The 17,369-nt window shown below is 35.9% G+C and overlaps 1 protein-coding gene across 1 annotated transcript in view; it reads left to right on the top strand.

Moving 5' to 3' along the window:
* LOC107553916 (myocyte-specific enhancer factor 2C-like) overlaps positions 1-17,369 on the top strand; it is a 73,723-nt gene that overhangs the window by 28,171 nt on the left and 28,183 nt on the right. Inside the window, exon 3 of the mRNA XM_016236263.1 lies at positions 6,190-6,393. Coding sequence (XP_016091749.1) covers positions 6,190-6,393 — 204 coding nt within the window. The remainder of the gene's footprint in view (positions 1-6,189; positions 6,394-17,369) is intronic.

Genomic DNA, 17,369 nt, shown 5'->3' with positions numbered 1-17,369 from the left:
CCACTCATATTTAGGGTTAAAACCTAATAGTAAAAAAAAGCATTCTTTCATCATTTTCTCACCCTCATCTGACTTTGTTTCTTCGGCGAAACACAAAAGAAGATATTTTGAAGAATCTTGTTAACTAAAAAGTTTTACCTGACAATTTTGACTTCTATTGTCAAAATATCAGAAATATCTTTCATAGAAGAAAGTAAGTGAGATGATGGTGATGACATGAAGGCGAGTAAAAGATAACAGTAATTAATTAATTAATTTGAAGAATTTGAAGGACTTGTGAAGTATCTTTAGTATGTGGTGTTAGTGTTTGACTGTGGGTGTTGAAGTCACTGGCCACAGTTGTTAGCTTGACCACAGTGATTATTTTAAGTCTTTATATCTCCATATCTAAGTATGTGTCATACTACTTCCTCTTTCTGAGAACTGCTTCAGATTGCTACGTTTATTTTGGATGTGCGAATTAATGACTGACTTTATTATTTGCTATTCAAATAATCCCAAATTCATAGTCTGTTCATCAAACACACTGTTCAGCGTTTTCTTTTCTCAACCTGCTGTCATACTGGAGGTCAAATATATCAAATGACAGATTTTTGGCTTATTCTTTTTGCATCTTGTCACACTTGCCAAATCTCCAGAAGCCTCAAGAAGAAACCTCTCAGAACTGCAAAGCCACACTATAGAGGCTTTCTCAGGAAGCTCGAAACTCACATTGTGGCTTTATCTTGCAGATAAGGGAGCTGTCAAAACATTACTTCTGTTATTTAAGTGCCTGTTCAACTTGTCAAAATGATCTTGTCAAAATTATACATAATCAATGCATCATAACTTCTCTCATAAATTATTAGAAATATGATGATAGAGGATGACCAGCAGGATGAGAATCACTACTATAACTTTTGTAACCGAAATCTCTGAAGGATAAGAGATCAACTGTCAAATAAAATTGGTGAACTCCAGTCAGGGGCGTCATGCACTCATTATTTTTGAGGGGGCACGAGTGGGTGGGGGGGTAATCGAGTAATCTGTCAGATATTCTGACGATTAATAGAGTAATCAGATAATTATAATTAAATTTTTGTAGTAATAAAAATAGCCTTTACAATTAATCGGCTAACCCGATCGCATGAAAGTGTGTATAGCACGATTTTCTGCTTCTATTTGGCGTAAAATATGCAGAAATTGACATTGGCATGCAAAAGACTGATAAATTCATAATTAATGGCATGGCTGGTTTTGTCGACAGAAATACGGGACACACAGGCCTATAATAACTTCTGAAATGTTTGCCGGTAAAATCTCAGGTCAGTCTGAGCGCTCATGGCATGCATAGTGTGTACAGCCTGCAGGTGCCACTGGTTGTGGTGGTATCACTTATCTGTATTTGTGGTAAAACTGCTGCTTAAGATACAGGGCAGACAGGACACATGCACTAATTATTTTTGAGGGGGCACGAGTGTGTGTGTATGTGTATGTGTCATCATGTGACACACAGCAGCCACAATAGCACTCATGTTTTTTCCCCCTTTTCATTCGAAACATGCCCAAACGCAATAACTATATCATGGAATATCTCGATTCTCACCTTTATAGATTATGTTACTTGATCTATAGTGGGCGATGGTCAAAGTAGCCTAATAATGTAGGCTAGTCTATTAACTATACATAAAATCCTATCTGTTTGCTTAAGTAACAGATATGGGTGTCATGCCATAACATATTTTTAATACGACTGACTTTATATTTAATGTGAATTTAGCATTGAAAGTTAATGTGAATAAAAACATGGTAAGTTAGGCTACTTATCATAACACTTTCATTGTACTGAAAGAGAGCAAAGAACATTTACATTATCAAAGAACATTTTCACTGACAGTCTAGAGTTCAAGCACTCTCAAAAACTCCCATTAAAATCACTGAAGCTGTTTACACTGTGAAATGAATATCTTACTTACAGATTCATACACACATCTGCAGTTTGTTGTTTCTGACGAGAGAATTCGCCAGAAAGAGGTTGAATTTATAAGCTCAACAGCATTGCGTGTGATTGGTTATAATGTGCAGTGCTGTAAAAACGCGTTGACGCGTTTGTCTCTGGCTCAGTGCCAGCCAGCGAACTTAGATTTGAATTTAGCAGCTGATGATATGAGGTGCTGAACGATTTAATCATGCTGGTGTGATTGTATCAAATACAGAAAATATTATTCGGCTATTTTTTGTCTTTTGGAAGCTGCATTCAAAATCTACTTGGCTCAAAAATACTTTGAATGGGCATGATGCCTCTTACTCCAGTTCAAGTACACAAACTATAAAAAGTGGTGACTGGACATTATTTTGTTTAAAAACAATTTATTTAGGACTAGAGCCCGACCGATATATCGTTTTGCCGATATTATGAGCCTGTCGCCGATATATCGGTATCGGTGAATATGCCACCGATATGAAAATTTATTTTACAGAACATATAACGCAGATAAAATGCTTGAAATGGTGTAATTACTTAGTTTGTCCAGCAGAGCGCGCTCCATTGTTTGCTTCTGGCAACCTGGATGAAACGCTTTAAAGCTTAAGTCTATGGAAAACCATTGAAACTTTGAACGGCCATATCTCCGTAACGGCGCAGCGTATCTGCACCAAATTCGGGGTATCCCTTCAGCTCGAAGAACCCTCTCGAACGCAAATCAAGTGTACGTCTAGAGGCCCGCTTTCGAATGAGACCACTGCCTCGTCGATAGCCCCCGGGGTTCGGGAGTTAGGGGTGGTTAAATTCGCGGTCCGGCGCCGACCGATCAAGCGATCCTGGGGGGCTCACACTTCTCTAGTAAGTTTCGTCTGTGTGTGAAGACAGTAGCGCAAATCCGTGAATGAATGTTCCGAAGTGAAATAAACTTCAACGAAATAAAGTTGAATGGAATTGAATTGAATTAAAGTTGAATAAACTTCAACTTTACTGTTCAGTGCACTGATATCAGACTCATTTTGGATAATAAAGTTTATTGTTAAGTTGTTAAATGCCCTGCCTCCATTACGTATCTCTGTCACGTCATTATAAGTGATTTTCTCACCACATTTGAGTGATCATTGCAAAAAATGTGTTTATGTATATATATTCTGTTTATGTATATACTGTGTTCTATATATAGTACCAGTCAAATGTGTGGACACACGAATGGGAAAGTGTCCAAACTTTTGACTGGTACTGTACTATAATATACACAAAGAATATCGGCCGATATATCGATATCGGCCTTTTTTTGCTCTCTAATATCGGTATCAGCCCCAAAAAACCCATATCGGTCGGGCTCTATTTAGGACCCAACTGACTTTCATTATATGGACAAAAATGTTCTTGAAACAACTTTTTAGTGCTCTGCAGGTGAAAGAAAATCAAATAAGTTTGGAACGACATGAGGATGAATATATGAATTAAAATTTTTGAGAGAACTATGTTTAGATTACCTGACAATGTACACTATAAAATGTTCCTATTTTTCATAAGGCTACACAAGTTTAATTTAGACTGTACCCATAGTTTTAAATTAAAACTCAAGTTTTTGAAACAAAAACTTCATCTACTCTCTTATGTAACTAGGACGCATTCTTAATTTTTATTTTTTTTTTTCATTTAACATACCAGCTAAATAGTTTCACCATGACAACGTGAGAAACAAATTAGCAGCATCAAGAATGTAATACCTTATGCTAATACGTGCTAATTATCTTGCTGATTATCAAGAGAATAATGTTATATTTTGTAATATAATGCACTTTCATTATGCAATAAATAAAGAGATATAGATTGCTGTGAACATGTATCACAATAACAGGTGCATGGGGACATTTTGGCTACATTTAAAAGAGATGAAGAGTTTAGTGGTTTGGCCTCAAGGTTCCTTCTATATCATGAGCTGGTCTCTGTGTGTGTGTAGCGTTGTCTTATTCGACCGTAAGTGCCTGCGAAGTGGAATTCACATGAAATTCCGCCATGATTCCAGTTCCAAGGGAACATACACGTTACATTCAAAGGGCATTAAAGTGCGCGAGACGTGAATTTATATTGCATTTATTTACAGAGGTATATTATGTCACACTTCACGCTTCTCTAGTAAGTTTTGTCTGTGTGTGAAGACAGTAGCGCAAATCCGTGAATGAATGTTCCGAAGTGAAATAAACTTCAACGAAATAAAGTTGAATGGAATTGAATTGAATTAAAGTTGAATAAACTTCAACTTTACTGTTCAGTGCACTGATATCAGACTCATTTTGGATAATAAAGTTTATTGTTAAGTTGTTAAATGCCCTGCCTCCATTACGTATCTCTGTCACGTCATTATAAGTGATTTTCTCACCACATTTGAGTGATCATTGCAAAAAATGTGTTTATGTATATATATTCTGTTTATGTATATACTGTGTTCTATATATAGTACCAGTCAAATGTGTGGACACACGAATGGGAAAGTGTCCAAACTTTTGACTGGTACTGTACTATAATATACACAAAGAATATCGGCCGATATATCGATATCGGCCTTTTTTTGCTCTCTAATATCGGTATCAGCCCCAAAAAACCCATATCGGTCGGGCTCTATTTAGGACCCAACTGACTTTCATTATATGGACAAAAATGTTCTTGAAACAACTTTTTAGTGCTCTGCAGGTGAAAGAAAATCAAATAAGTTTGGAACGACATGAGGATGAATATATGAATTAAAATTTTTGAGAGAACTATGTTTAGATTACCTGACAATGTACACTATAAAATGTTCCTATTTTTCATAAGGCTACACAAGTTTAATTTAGACTGTACCCATAGTTTTAAATTAAAACTCAAGTTTTTGAAACAAAAACTTCATCTACTCTCTTATGTAACTAGGACGCATTCTTAATTTTTATTTTTTTTTTTCATTTAACATACCAGCTAAATAGTTTCACCATGACAACGTGAGAAACAAATTAGCAGCATCAAGAATGTAATACCTTATGCTAATACGTGCTAATTATCTTGCTGATTATCAAGAGAATAATGTTATATTTTGTAATATAATGCACTTTCATTATGCAATAAATAAAGAGATATAGATTGCTGTGAACATGTATCACAATAACAGGTGCATGGGGACATTTTGGCTACATTTAAAAGAGATGAAGAGTTTAGTGGTTTGGCCTCAAGGTTCCTCCTTTGTCATGAGCTGGTCTCTGTGTTTGTGTGTTTGTGTGTGTGTGTGTGTGTGTGTGTGTGTGTGTGTGTGTGTGTGTGTGTGTGTGTGTGTGTGTGTGTGTGTGTGTGTGGTTTCTCCAGCACTGCATTTAAGTGCTTAGGAGACATGAAACCTCTGAGGTCAGAGAGAGATGCTTCTTCTTCTTTTTTTTTGTAATGCTTCTAATTTAGATTAGAACATGCACTGAGAAGTCATTAACAGCCTCTCAGACACTCTGTGGCAGCGATAATATTTGTGCGTGAGTGAGTGTGTGCATGTGTTTGTATGTCTGTGCATCTGCTGAAAAGTGCATTTGCACACTAATGTACACGAGGAGAATTTGCCTCCCGTGCAATACAGACAATCTTTCTTTTTTCTCTCAGTTTGCTTAAGGTGTATATGGTTAACCTTTATCATGGAATACAATCCTAATTATACAGTTGATCTTTTGTATTAGAGGGGCCAGACAAAGTTAGTGTTACTATATTATTCTTCATTATTATTCTGTATTAATAATACTGTATTATTATTATTATTATGAAAGGTTAGTGCATGATTTTGAAGCACATAGGTTATATTTCGATTATTAAAACTATTTTCTACTTATGAATGCAAGAATAAAAGCAAAAATGAAATAAGCATAATACTTTTGGTTAAAGAACAGAATTTTTAAGAGAGCTTCAGATGATTTATGAGAGGAAAGAGCTATTACGCTATTGTCTGTTTTTCCAGATAATTTGGAAGAGCACAAAGGAAAATAAAGGAAAGCAGACAGAAGGAAAGAAAAGTAACATTGATTTTTCCGAAGAAACACTGTATTTAGGACAACTCGGGAGTCAGGAATATTTAAGAGCATCAACGCGCTGAGCAAACACACACAGAGTCATCCATCTCGTTTTTTATGCCACCAGCCAATGCTTTTTGCAACGCCGTCAGTACAGCCTGTGACTTGTCTAACTCTTTTTCCCTCTTCTGTATCTCTCTCTAGGTGACGTTTACAAAGAGAAAGTTTGGCCTGATGAAGAAAGCCTATGAGCTGAGCGTGTTGTGTGACTGTGAGATTGCCCTCATCATCTTCAACAGTACCAACAAGCTGTTCCAGTATGCCAGCACAGATATGGACAAAGTGTTGCTCAAATACACTGAGTACAATGAGCCACATGAGAGCAGGACCAACTCCGACATTGTGGAGGTGAGATTCTCAGATCTACACACACTTACCTGACATTCTCAAACTGTCAGCAGGTCGTTATTATTAAGATCATTTTTTATTTTATTTTTTAATACACTTCTGTTCAAATGTTTGGGGTCAGTCAGTTGATTTTGAAAAATGTTTTTGAAAGAAGTCTCTTATGCTCACCAAGGCTGCATTTATTTGATCAAAAATAAGAGTAATATTATGAATTTAATGCAATTTAAAGTAACCATTTTCTATATTAATATATTTAAAAATTTAATTTATTCCTGTGATGGCAAAGCTGAATGTTCAGCATCATTACTCCAGTCTTCAGTTTCACATGATCCTTCAGAAATTATTCTGATATGCTGATTTGGTGCTCAAGAAACATTTCTTGCTATTATCAGTTACAAACAGTTGTGCTGCTTAATGACATTTTTTCCAGATATCTGAAATGATTAAAAGTATTACTTTATTTAAAATAAAAAAAATGTATAAAAAACAAATATTACTGACCCCAAATGTTTTAACAATAGTGTTTTCTTTTTTTCTTTCTTTTATTTATTATTATTATATTATATTATATTTTATTATATATTATATATAATTATTATTCTTTTTTTCTTTTTGTTTTTTTTCTTCTATTTTTATGACATGTCTGACAAATTGAATGAACATTAATTATTGACCTGATAAACATTATGTAATTTAGTGGCTGTTTGAAATTAAACTAATAAAAAGTGTTGCATAGGAATTGCATATTTCGATAGACTTAATGTATCATTAACATGTGATTTTGACTAGGTTTCCTTGTGCATAGTGCCATTGCACTCTAATTTTCTTATTTGTCTGTGGAGACTCTACAGACACAAACCCAAATTACAAACAGTTTTTGGAGTCTAATGGACCATAGATCATGCAGCACCCCTCTAATTATAATTATAAATAAGTACACTAACTGATATCCAGTATCAGGCTATATTTCATTTCACCCTGTTCTTTTTGAATGCCAGATACTTTTTTGTCTGCATTTTCTCAATCAGCTTAATGCTCCTAAAGTCTCTCAGGCCTTAGAGACATGTTGTCCATGGGTTCCTGCCATAAACCTGAGGGCCTGGCCATGCTAAACTATTGTAGTTGTCTTGAGGCAAACATCCAAATGCGCATTACAGAGTGAGCTGGTTACGTAATCTACTTTTCTGAGATGTCACAACACAGCTTAAAAAGCAAAATTTAAGGGGGTCTGAATACTTTCCGTACCCACTGTATGTGGGTTGACAAGGTGGTCCTCTGAAGGACTTAAAGAGTTAGTTCACCCAAAAATGAAAATTAGGCTGTGTTTTACTCACCGCCGAGGCATCCTGGGTGTATATGACTTTCTCCTTTCAGATAAATCCAGTCAGAGTTATATAAAAAATTGTCTTTGATATTTCAAGCTGTTTAATGCCACTCAGCAGGTGTTGCATTGCTTCAGTTCAAAAGAACTTAAATAAAAATCGCCCATCCATAAAAAAAGTGTCTCACACAGCTCCGGAGGGTGAACAAAGGCCTTCTGTAGTGAATCGATGCATTTTTGTAAGAAACATATCCATATTCAAAACATAATATTCACTTGAATCTAGCTTGCACTCACTGTTGTAAACAAAAGCAGTTCCGGGGGAATGACGTATGAGGTTGATTTTGCACATGCGCCGCTCAGAAGTGACGCACGTGGAAACGCAGCGGAGAGATCAAAACAAAACAACGGTCAAGAATTAGAAGTACAAAACAAGGATTTGTAAAGAAGAATGTCAGAGGATTTCGATATAAGCCAAGAGGAGACTTGTTTTCCTTTGCTAAAGTAAGGAAACTTTGATCCTGTACACAAACGTTGGTTTTCACGAGACTCACCGGCGCATGCGCAATGCTGACCTCATACGTCATGCTCCCGGAACTGCTTCTGTGTACAACTGTTGGCGCAAGCTACATTAAAGTGATTATTACGTTTTGAATATGGATATTTTTCTTACAAAAACGCATCGATTCACTACAGAAGGCCTTTGTTCACCGCCGGAGCCGTGTGAGACACTTTTTTTATGGATGGGCGATTTTTATTTAACTTATTTTGGACTGAAGCAATGCAACACCCGCTGATTGCAATGATAGAGCTTGAAAGATCAAAGACAATTTTTTATATAACTCTGACTGGATTCGTCTGAAAGAAGAAAGTCATATACACCTAGGATGCCTCGGGGGTGAGTAAAACGCAGCCTAATTTTCATTTTTGGGTGAACTAACCCTTTAAGGGCTCTAAGACTGTGTCCTCTTGCCATGCACAACAACATACGAGCAGGTCCACATCTACAAACAAAGTTAATATCCCAAGATCTATGGGTGAGTTTGTGAAGTGGGTTGATCGCAATTTAAGTGCAATCCAACTCCTTTGCTCTTAGAGTCAGACAGACAAAACATGTTTTTTCTGTCTACTTCCTTTTTTTATTCTGACATATTGTCACAAGTCACATTCCTGCCTACTCTGTGGTCCATCTTCATTTCCGCTGTGTGTACATTTGCCTCAATTTGCTTGATAACTCTGCAGCTTGATAATTTAGTTTTATTTATTTACGTATTCAGTAAGTATATTCCATATACATATATCTCATAAAGCCAGTGTGGCATTTATAATTTATATTAGTGCTGTCAAACGATTAATCGTGATTAATCACATCCAAAATAAAAGTTTTTGTTTACATAATATATGTGTACTGTGTATATTTATTATGTATATATAATGACACACACATACAGCATATATTTAGAAAATATTTACATGTATTTACATGTATATATTTATATTCATATAAATCATATCATATATAAAAAATATTTAATATATAAACGTAACATATTTTTCTTAAATATATACATGCATGTGTGTGTATTTATATATACATAATAAATATACACAATACAGACATATATTATGTAAACAAAAACTTTTATTTTTAATTGCGATTAATCGTTTGACATCACTAATTTATATATGTGTTTTATATTTATTTTTATGTGCTAGGAAATGGGTTTTCGTAAATTCAGTGATCATCTGTCATTTTTGCCTCTTCTACAAGCTCAAACCTTGAGGCAGATTTAAAGGGCAGATAGAAAGTGCTTATTATTCCTGCAGTGCATCAAGGCACAATTACAAAAATGCACTCCAAGCATGAGCAGCTGTGCGTTCCACTTAAAGGGGTCATATGATGCTGCTAAAAAGAACATTATTTTGTGTATTTGGTGTAATGAAATGTGTTTATGCGGTTTAAAGTTTAAAAAGCACATTATTTTTCACATACTGTACATTATTGTTTCTCCTCTATGCCCCGCCTTTTTGAAACGCGTCGATTTTTACAAAGCTCATAGGTCTGGAAAAGAAAGGGGTGCTGTGATTGGCCAGCTATCCAATGCGTTGTGATTGGCCGAATACCTCAAGCGTGAGACGGAAATGTTACGCCCCTCACCATACTGTTGATGCCATGTCGGCCATCTTTACTTAATATCCTAATGATTTTTGGCATAAAAGAAAAATCTATAATTCTGACCCATACAATGTATTTTTGGCTATTGCTAGAAATATACCCGTGCTACTTATGACTGGTTTTGTGATCCAGGGTCACATATATTATATAAATTATCATTTAAAAAATAAATTAAAAGTTATGTAACTCCATGAAAGCTATAAATTCCTAAATGTTTTGTGGAAATATGACGTTCTGTCAGGACCACTATCGTCAAAGATGATTGACAATTAGCATACAGTTTGGATTGGCGGTATGGTTCTGTTCTGGGCAAGAACTCCTTGCGCATCCATGCAGCCTAGCATGGATGAGAGCAGGGAGAGCAGCAATAACCCCCCAGGGTAAACAGAACAGAACCAACATAAATGTATTTCAGATATTGTTAAAGTTCAATAATTGTATGTAAACATTTTAGAATTAGTCTGATTCAAAGGAGAATCAGAAGGCTGAATCCCGACTGACAGAGGAGGAGTTGGGGATGGAGGAGGGTAATTAGCTATTGAGCAATGCGAAAACTGCTGATCATACTGAGGGACCTTATATATGAATTCTTAGATAGGTGTCGTATCCTATAGGTAGATGGGGATCAGCTGAGAGTCAGCTGATGCGAGCTTGACTAACGTGACCTGCCAGAACTAACTCTACGCTTGATGTATATGGTGCAACATATGAAAACGTTACTTGTATAACATACTTTCAAGTCCTAAACATCATGGTTTGCTCTGCCACGTGAAGCACACTGGGAAAATCAGCACACGCAAACATCGAAGTGGAAATAAAATAGAGCATAGCGAGTCAAACTGCTTCTATCACCAAGCAACAGCTTTAGTGGAGTTTCTTTCCAATTTGCCAGATTTCGTGTTGGAGAAATCGATTTGAAGGTGGCTAAAATGCTGCCCTAACTGGATTTGTCGACGCTGAAGTGCTGAGCTCCTGCAGGGCCCCGTTTTTCTGCTGCTAGGTTACATCACGGCCAGGGGATGTGGGCGGTAGGAGGTAAAGAGGAACAAAGCAGACTTCCTGTTGTGATGGCAGGATGGGGACGAGGCCTTGGGGTGGGCCGGAGGGGGAACTCGGCATAGGGGTATCAGTGCCATAGTTCAGCTTTGAGCTGTGGAGTGTGTGCGAGACATGTTAGACAAACACGTATCGGCTATGGACCGTCTCAAACATGTGCTGTACATACAAAGATTTAGCATTGTTTAAATGGGCTGAAAACACACACACATACACACTCATATAAAACACATAAATCCGAGCAATCTTTGCCTGGAGTGCATGTGGGGTGCAGTGGGAGGATAAGGAGAGGCAGGGGAGCCGGGCGCAGCATGTGGGTGTCTTGAAGAGCAGCCCGCTACATTAGCAATAAAGCTCCATGTAATTAGCATGTCTTTGGTTGATAATTAGCGTTGTTGGGAGAGAGGCAGTGAGAGGCTTGCCCAGCCTCTTTAGCTCTGTTTATGAGAGGCTAGAGGCTCTTCTACCCTACTCTACTCTCCCTGGTTCTTTCTTTCTGCTTATGGCTTCCGTTTTCATCCATTTTTATCTCTGCTTTCGTAGGTCAGAACATTTTTTCATTCAACTGAAATGTACACGGTTGTGCTTTTCTCAGTTTGGCATTTGCGTAATAAAATATATAAACATGAGAAAAGATACATGAAAAATTATTTGCGAGAGATGAAAACTTTCTCAGTTGTAGATAGATTAAAACAATGTTTGTCAAAATGATATTTTCGCTTTGATTTTATTTAAGTACAAGACAAAATGGTGATAGATTCATAGTTAACTGGGACCTTTATAAATAAAAAAACAGGTTCAGACAAATTAACAAATGTGTTCATTGTTGTGCAAGCTAAGTCACATACACAGAACATATTTTTCAGATATTACATGCTCTTCATACCTCAATCGAAGCACCTTTCCTAGCGCGTTTAGCTTATACACAAAAACTCATTAAAAGTCGCCTACGTCTTAACATCTGGGGCTAGACAAAAGGTGGGAAGGTCCAGATAATTACACTTTAAGTCACGAAGAAAGAACAAATTACAAGTGCTTGTGTAAGGTAAAATTATCTAGTTTTAGATTAGCAGGGGGGAAAAAACAACAAAAACACAACAACATGATTTGGTTGTCAAAATGCTCTCTTATTGGCACAGTTGCAATGCAGCGTTTATTTGGCAGGAGATTAAAAACTTAAACAGCCATAGACTTCCTATAATGCACTGTTCCTAGCATGTGTAGAGCGTTAGAGCTCAGCTGAGGGTTTTTTTTTTTTTAACAACAGTTGAGGGATCAGTTGTATTGATACTCACCAAAGTCTCTGTTTCATTATTATTTTATTTTATTACATTTTATATTACATTAAATCAGTAAATTAATGAATAATAAAATATAAAAATTAAACATACTATAAAACATTATAAATTATATAAAATAAACATCATGCAATTATATACATTCATTTTATTTATTTTTATTTATTTATTATACTATTATATAAAATGAATGAATGCTGTAAAAAATTCATATATTTTTTTTTTATAAAATATAATAGAAATGTATATAATTTTAAACATTTTATTATATCAAATATAAATTCAGTAAATTAAGGAATTGTATAAAATATGATAGTATCTAGATAGAGAGCGAGAGAGAGAGCTCTGATTTTATATATTTAAGTAATAAACATTTTTTATTACTATATAAAAGCAGTAAATTAGTTTAATATCACTTTGGTTAAAAACGACAGCTAAATGATTAATTAGTAAGCACTATTCTAATTTTTGTTGTTGTTGTGTGTGTGTGTGTTTTTGTTTTTTGTTTTTTTGCAGCACAGTTATTAAAAATGAGGCAAAACCGAGAGAGATTAGCATGGCTGTGAAAGAAAAGAAGTACGTTGTGACTGCATGCTTTACTCATGTCAACACTCCCATCATCACATGGATCGATCGTGTCAACAGGACACAAACATTTGAGAGAGAGTTTGCCAAACCCATCGCATAATAGATAGCTTTATCTGAACAGCCACCTTTTAATCTTCTCTCTTCTCTCACCGCCACAACTTCTGAAAAAATCGTCAATAGAAAGGAGCGCATTTAGCCGCAAGCATCTGGAGGCAAACTGAGAGAGAGAGCGACAGGGAGGGAGGCTGGTGATTATTTCCAAAGGTCACACTGTTAATGACTACCTGCTTGGTTAATGAGATTCCGCAAAGCTCCCTCACGATGTTTCACCCTCATATGTGTTGCCGTGTGCTGAGACGTGTGAGAAGGGTTGCAGGCGTCAGCCTTCTTTCAACTTGCATCTGTTTAAAGTAGAAGGAGAAAGGAAAAAAAAATAAGATCAACACAGGTTCATTAAACCTCTTGGAAAATGCTTAATGTGGACAAGGTACACTAGTTAACTGAATTTCATTTTCATTTCTCTTCAAAGTGGCAGTAAAGAGTTAATTACAAGATATTTTCCTCATAAGGACTTTGCACATTAGTAGGCTGCTCCAGTAAAATATTCCCTCAGTTGTCTTTTGAAAATACTTTCTTTCTTACTAGTTTGAGTAATTAGAGATCAGAGAGAACATTAGCCTACAGCGATTTTCTCTCAGCGCCAAGACTCAATGACCATTTATTTAACTTACAAAGACCCGCTATGACATAACACACTGACATAACTGTGTCCTCTTACAAACAAACATACATCTGATAGAGGGAAATATTTGTGTATCACCATAATCTACCACCACACACACACATACACACATACTATTAATGGCTCACGCGAAGAGTCAATAAATTTATGGTAATTGAATCGAGCGTTGTTCAAGCTCAATATTTTTGCCAGAATTTGTCATTAAACTCAGAAGAGGCTTTGTCTAGTTAAGTAAATAAACCCCGTGACAGGCAAGTCAACTGAGGAGGAGAGGAGATTAACAGTGCCACATTTAATGTGGACAAAGGGCGCATTAAATTGATCAAAAGTGACATTTATAATTTTATGAAATACATGCAAATAAATGCTGTTCTTTTGAACTTTTTTATTCTTCAGGTTGTCCTGAAATTTCCTGCAAATCCTGAAAATCATTTGAAAATATTAAGTAGCGCAATTGTTTTCGACATTGATAATAAGAAATGTTTCTTGAGCAGCAAAACAGAATATTAGAATGCTTTTTGAAGAATCATGTGACACTGAAGACTGGAGTAATGGCTGCTGAAAATTCAACCTTACCATCACAGGAATAAATTACATTTTAAAACATATAAAAACATAAAACAGTTATTATAAATTAAAACAGTATTTCACACTATCACTGTTTTTACTGTATTTTTGGTTAAATAAATGCAGCCTTTATGGTGAGCATAGGAGACTACTTTCAGAAACACTAAAAAAAACCTTAATGACCCCACACATTTGAATGGTAGTGAATATGTGCACATATTAATAAATGAATAAAGATTTAAATATATATAAATATCACAGAATGATTTGGCTTCTTGCAGACTGTGAGATTTCAGAAGTCTTCATATCATAACAAACCAAATGTACATTTCGACACATCCTTGACATGTTGAAAAATAACTCAAATTTGACATGTGTGTGAGACATCTCCCCAGCCTTCAAAGCAGATCTCATCACTCATTCAGTGAGGAGCAGCACCAGTCCAGAGCATTTTGACCCCACAGCCTTAGAACAACTTGTTGAACTTCTACCACATGGCTGCTGGATGTCAGCGAGGAGAACCGAGAACATTTGTTCTGCCTCACTTTCTCGTTCTCTCCTTTGCTCGGTCTAAATCGCTTGTGTTTTCTCTACACTTCCCTCTGATTGGAAACAGCTGCAAAGCGTCTACAGCAACACTTTAAAAATGAGTGCATTTCAGATGTGTCCAAATTAGGAGCCCCCTCCCTCTCCCCCTTCCTCCCTCCATTTGTGTGTGTGATGTGGGTCTGTGTGTGTGTGTGTTCATGAGTTTTTTTTAGTATCCTTCCCCTAATAAATGTCTCGAAAAAATGGTAGTGGTCTAAAAATAGCATGCTCTGTTGCTAAATTTAGCACTTGGCTTATTGCGCTGGCAAAGCAAATGGAGAAGAATAGGCGTGGAGAGGCAGGGTGAGTAAGCAAGACTCTATTCATTCAACAGCTTGTGTGGAGGCCTCTAGTGAACCGCTGCCCTTGCACTGCGTCCCCCTCCACCGCCAGACCTGGGGGTGCCACTAAACATTTGATCCAGCTGATAAAAGCTGTTATTATTTATTTATTTATAAAGACTCTAAAGGATGTTTAGAGCTAGTGAAGCGGATTTGAATGACTAGTCCAGTGCTTCCATTTTACACAGAATAGTGCGCATATACACTTATTCACATTTATAGAAAGGGCTGTGATTGTAGGTTAAAATTTATATGAATTTATATGAACGATTTTAGATTTAAATTAATGAATGTATAAGAGAAAGTGTGTATTTTAAGTCCCCTAAAGATTTTTTTCACTATGTTTTATGATGTGATTTCATTCATTAGTTTATTTGGTAACACTTTATAATGAAGTCCCATTAGTTAAGGTTAATTAATGCATTAATTAACATTTAAGTAATATATTTGTTAGAGTATGTATTTGTCTTTGTTAATATTATATAAAAGTATAACGTTTCATTATTAGTTTATGCTAGATGAAATCCATTAAATAGATAAATAAAATTAAAATAATTTTGATTTGAATAATGTATTAGTGAATGTTCAAATTAACAATAAATTAACACGATATGTTTTAGATTGTTTTATTGTTAGTTCATGTTAATGATGCAGTTAACTAATATTAACAAATTGAATCTTATTGTCAAGTGTTAAAGTTTATTTTTAATAAACATTACTGCAGTGTGACAAATAAATTTTTAACGTACAAATATTGGATGTAATCTCTCAGTTAATATGAGGTAATTAATAATAAAAATGCATAATGAAGCTACATGGATAATAATTAAAACAATTACAAAAAAAATATTTAAAATAGTTTTAGAAGGAACTAACCCACTGCAGTGTCACCCATTTACAAGTAAAAATGAATGTAATTTAATTGGGGGGTTGGGGGGAGCATTAGGTGAAACTAATGTTAAATCAACACAACACATGACATCAGAGCTTAAGATAAGGAAACAAGGTTGTCCTCTGTGGCTGTCCCTCATACTGTCAGTGGAAAATGAGCGATCTATTTCTGTATGTGGGTGTAGATGGCAGTGTCCCCTCCCACAGGGTCTGAAGGGTGTGGAAACACAAGGTCATGCCAGAGAGGTCAGGTGCCTGTGCATTGTTCCTCAAAACCCTCTGCCCCTTCCTGTAATGCAGCTGCATGATAAGAACCCCTACAGACAAAAGCTGATAACTGATGTGTGTGTGTGCGTGTGTGTGTGTGTGTGTGTGTGTGTGTGTGTGTGTGTGTGTGTGCGTGTGTGCGTGTGTGTGTGTGTGTATGCACGCAAGTGTGTTCACAGCTTACTCTGTCCAAAAAAAGAATCACATCCCTTTCAATATATGTGTGTGTGTGCGCGTGATAGGTGTCCTTCTATCTCTCTGGAAATAAAACAAGACATAAAGACATAACCAGCATGTTTCAAATGGAAAGTTGGCCATGGTATAAGCACCCCTTTATTTAGCTTGACAGAGTGTCATTGTGTGCATGTATGTGATGCTCCATTAGGTCATATGAATGACTTGTCTGTCTGTCTTGTTAACAGCCATGGAGACAGAATATGAGATGACACGCTTTACAGTCATGTACCAGAATCTGAAAAACTATTGAAAGGGTAGTAAATAAAGACACAAGCATTCAATTTTTTCCCTAGAGTTTATCATTAAGAATAATGTTTCTTTGAGTAACAGCTATACTCTTCAAAACAGCTAGATAGCTTTCGTCTTTCTCTCTGTACTGCTTCACATTATGCCTTTATAGCGGCAATAGATTTAATTTTAGAAATGCCTAAATATAGAGAATTTTAAGTGGATTTAGTCTTTCCCTGTGTTCATCCATTCTAGGATGTAATTAGATGCTCAAGGTATGATATTACTTATCCATTACTTACTGTAATCATGAGAAATCAAATTGTCCTTGATCGGTTGGAATAAAAGAGTTCATTGTGTCAGGAAAACATACTGTAACTTTTATAACTGAAAACTTCTTAATGAAAAAATATTGTTTGTTGTAACTAAAGCTGCAAAAACAGCTTGTTCATTCTGCAAATATTGGAAATCAGACTGATCTGAACACACACACACACACATATACATTTATACATAAATGCACTACCATTTAAAAGTTTGAGGTTGTTGTTTTTTTCTCATGTTTTGATGTAAATCTCTTTACATACATGCACACGTGCGTCACTGCTTCATTTTTCCATATTCAGACTTTCAGAGTAGGACAATGACCATTGGGGGGGGGGGGGTTTAAAATTTA

Source organism: Sinocyclocheilus grahami, unplaced genomic scaffold (genome assembly GCF_001515645.1).
Source record: "Sinocyclocheilus grahami isolate Dianchi unplaced genomic scaffold, SAMN03320097.WGS_v1.1 scaffold486.1, whole genome shotgun sequence".
NCBI classification, from domain to species: Eukaryota; Metazoa; Chordata; class Actinopteri; order Cypriniformes; family Cyprinidae; genus Sinocyclocheilus; species Sinocyclocheilus grahami.
The sequence above is the reverse complement of the archived record's forward strand: the minus strand, read 5'-3'. Positions and strand labels throughout refer to the sequence as shown.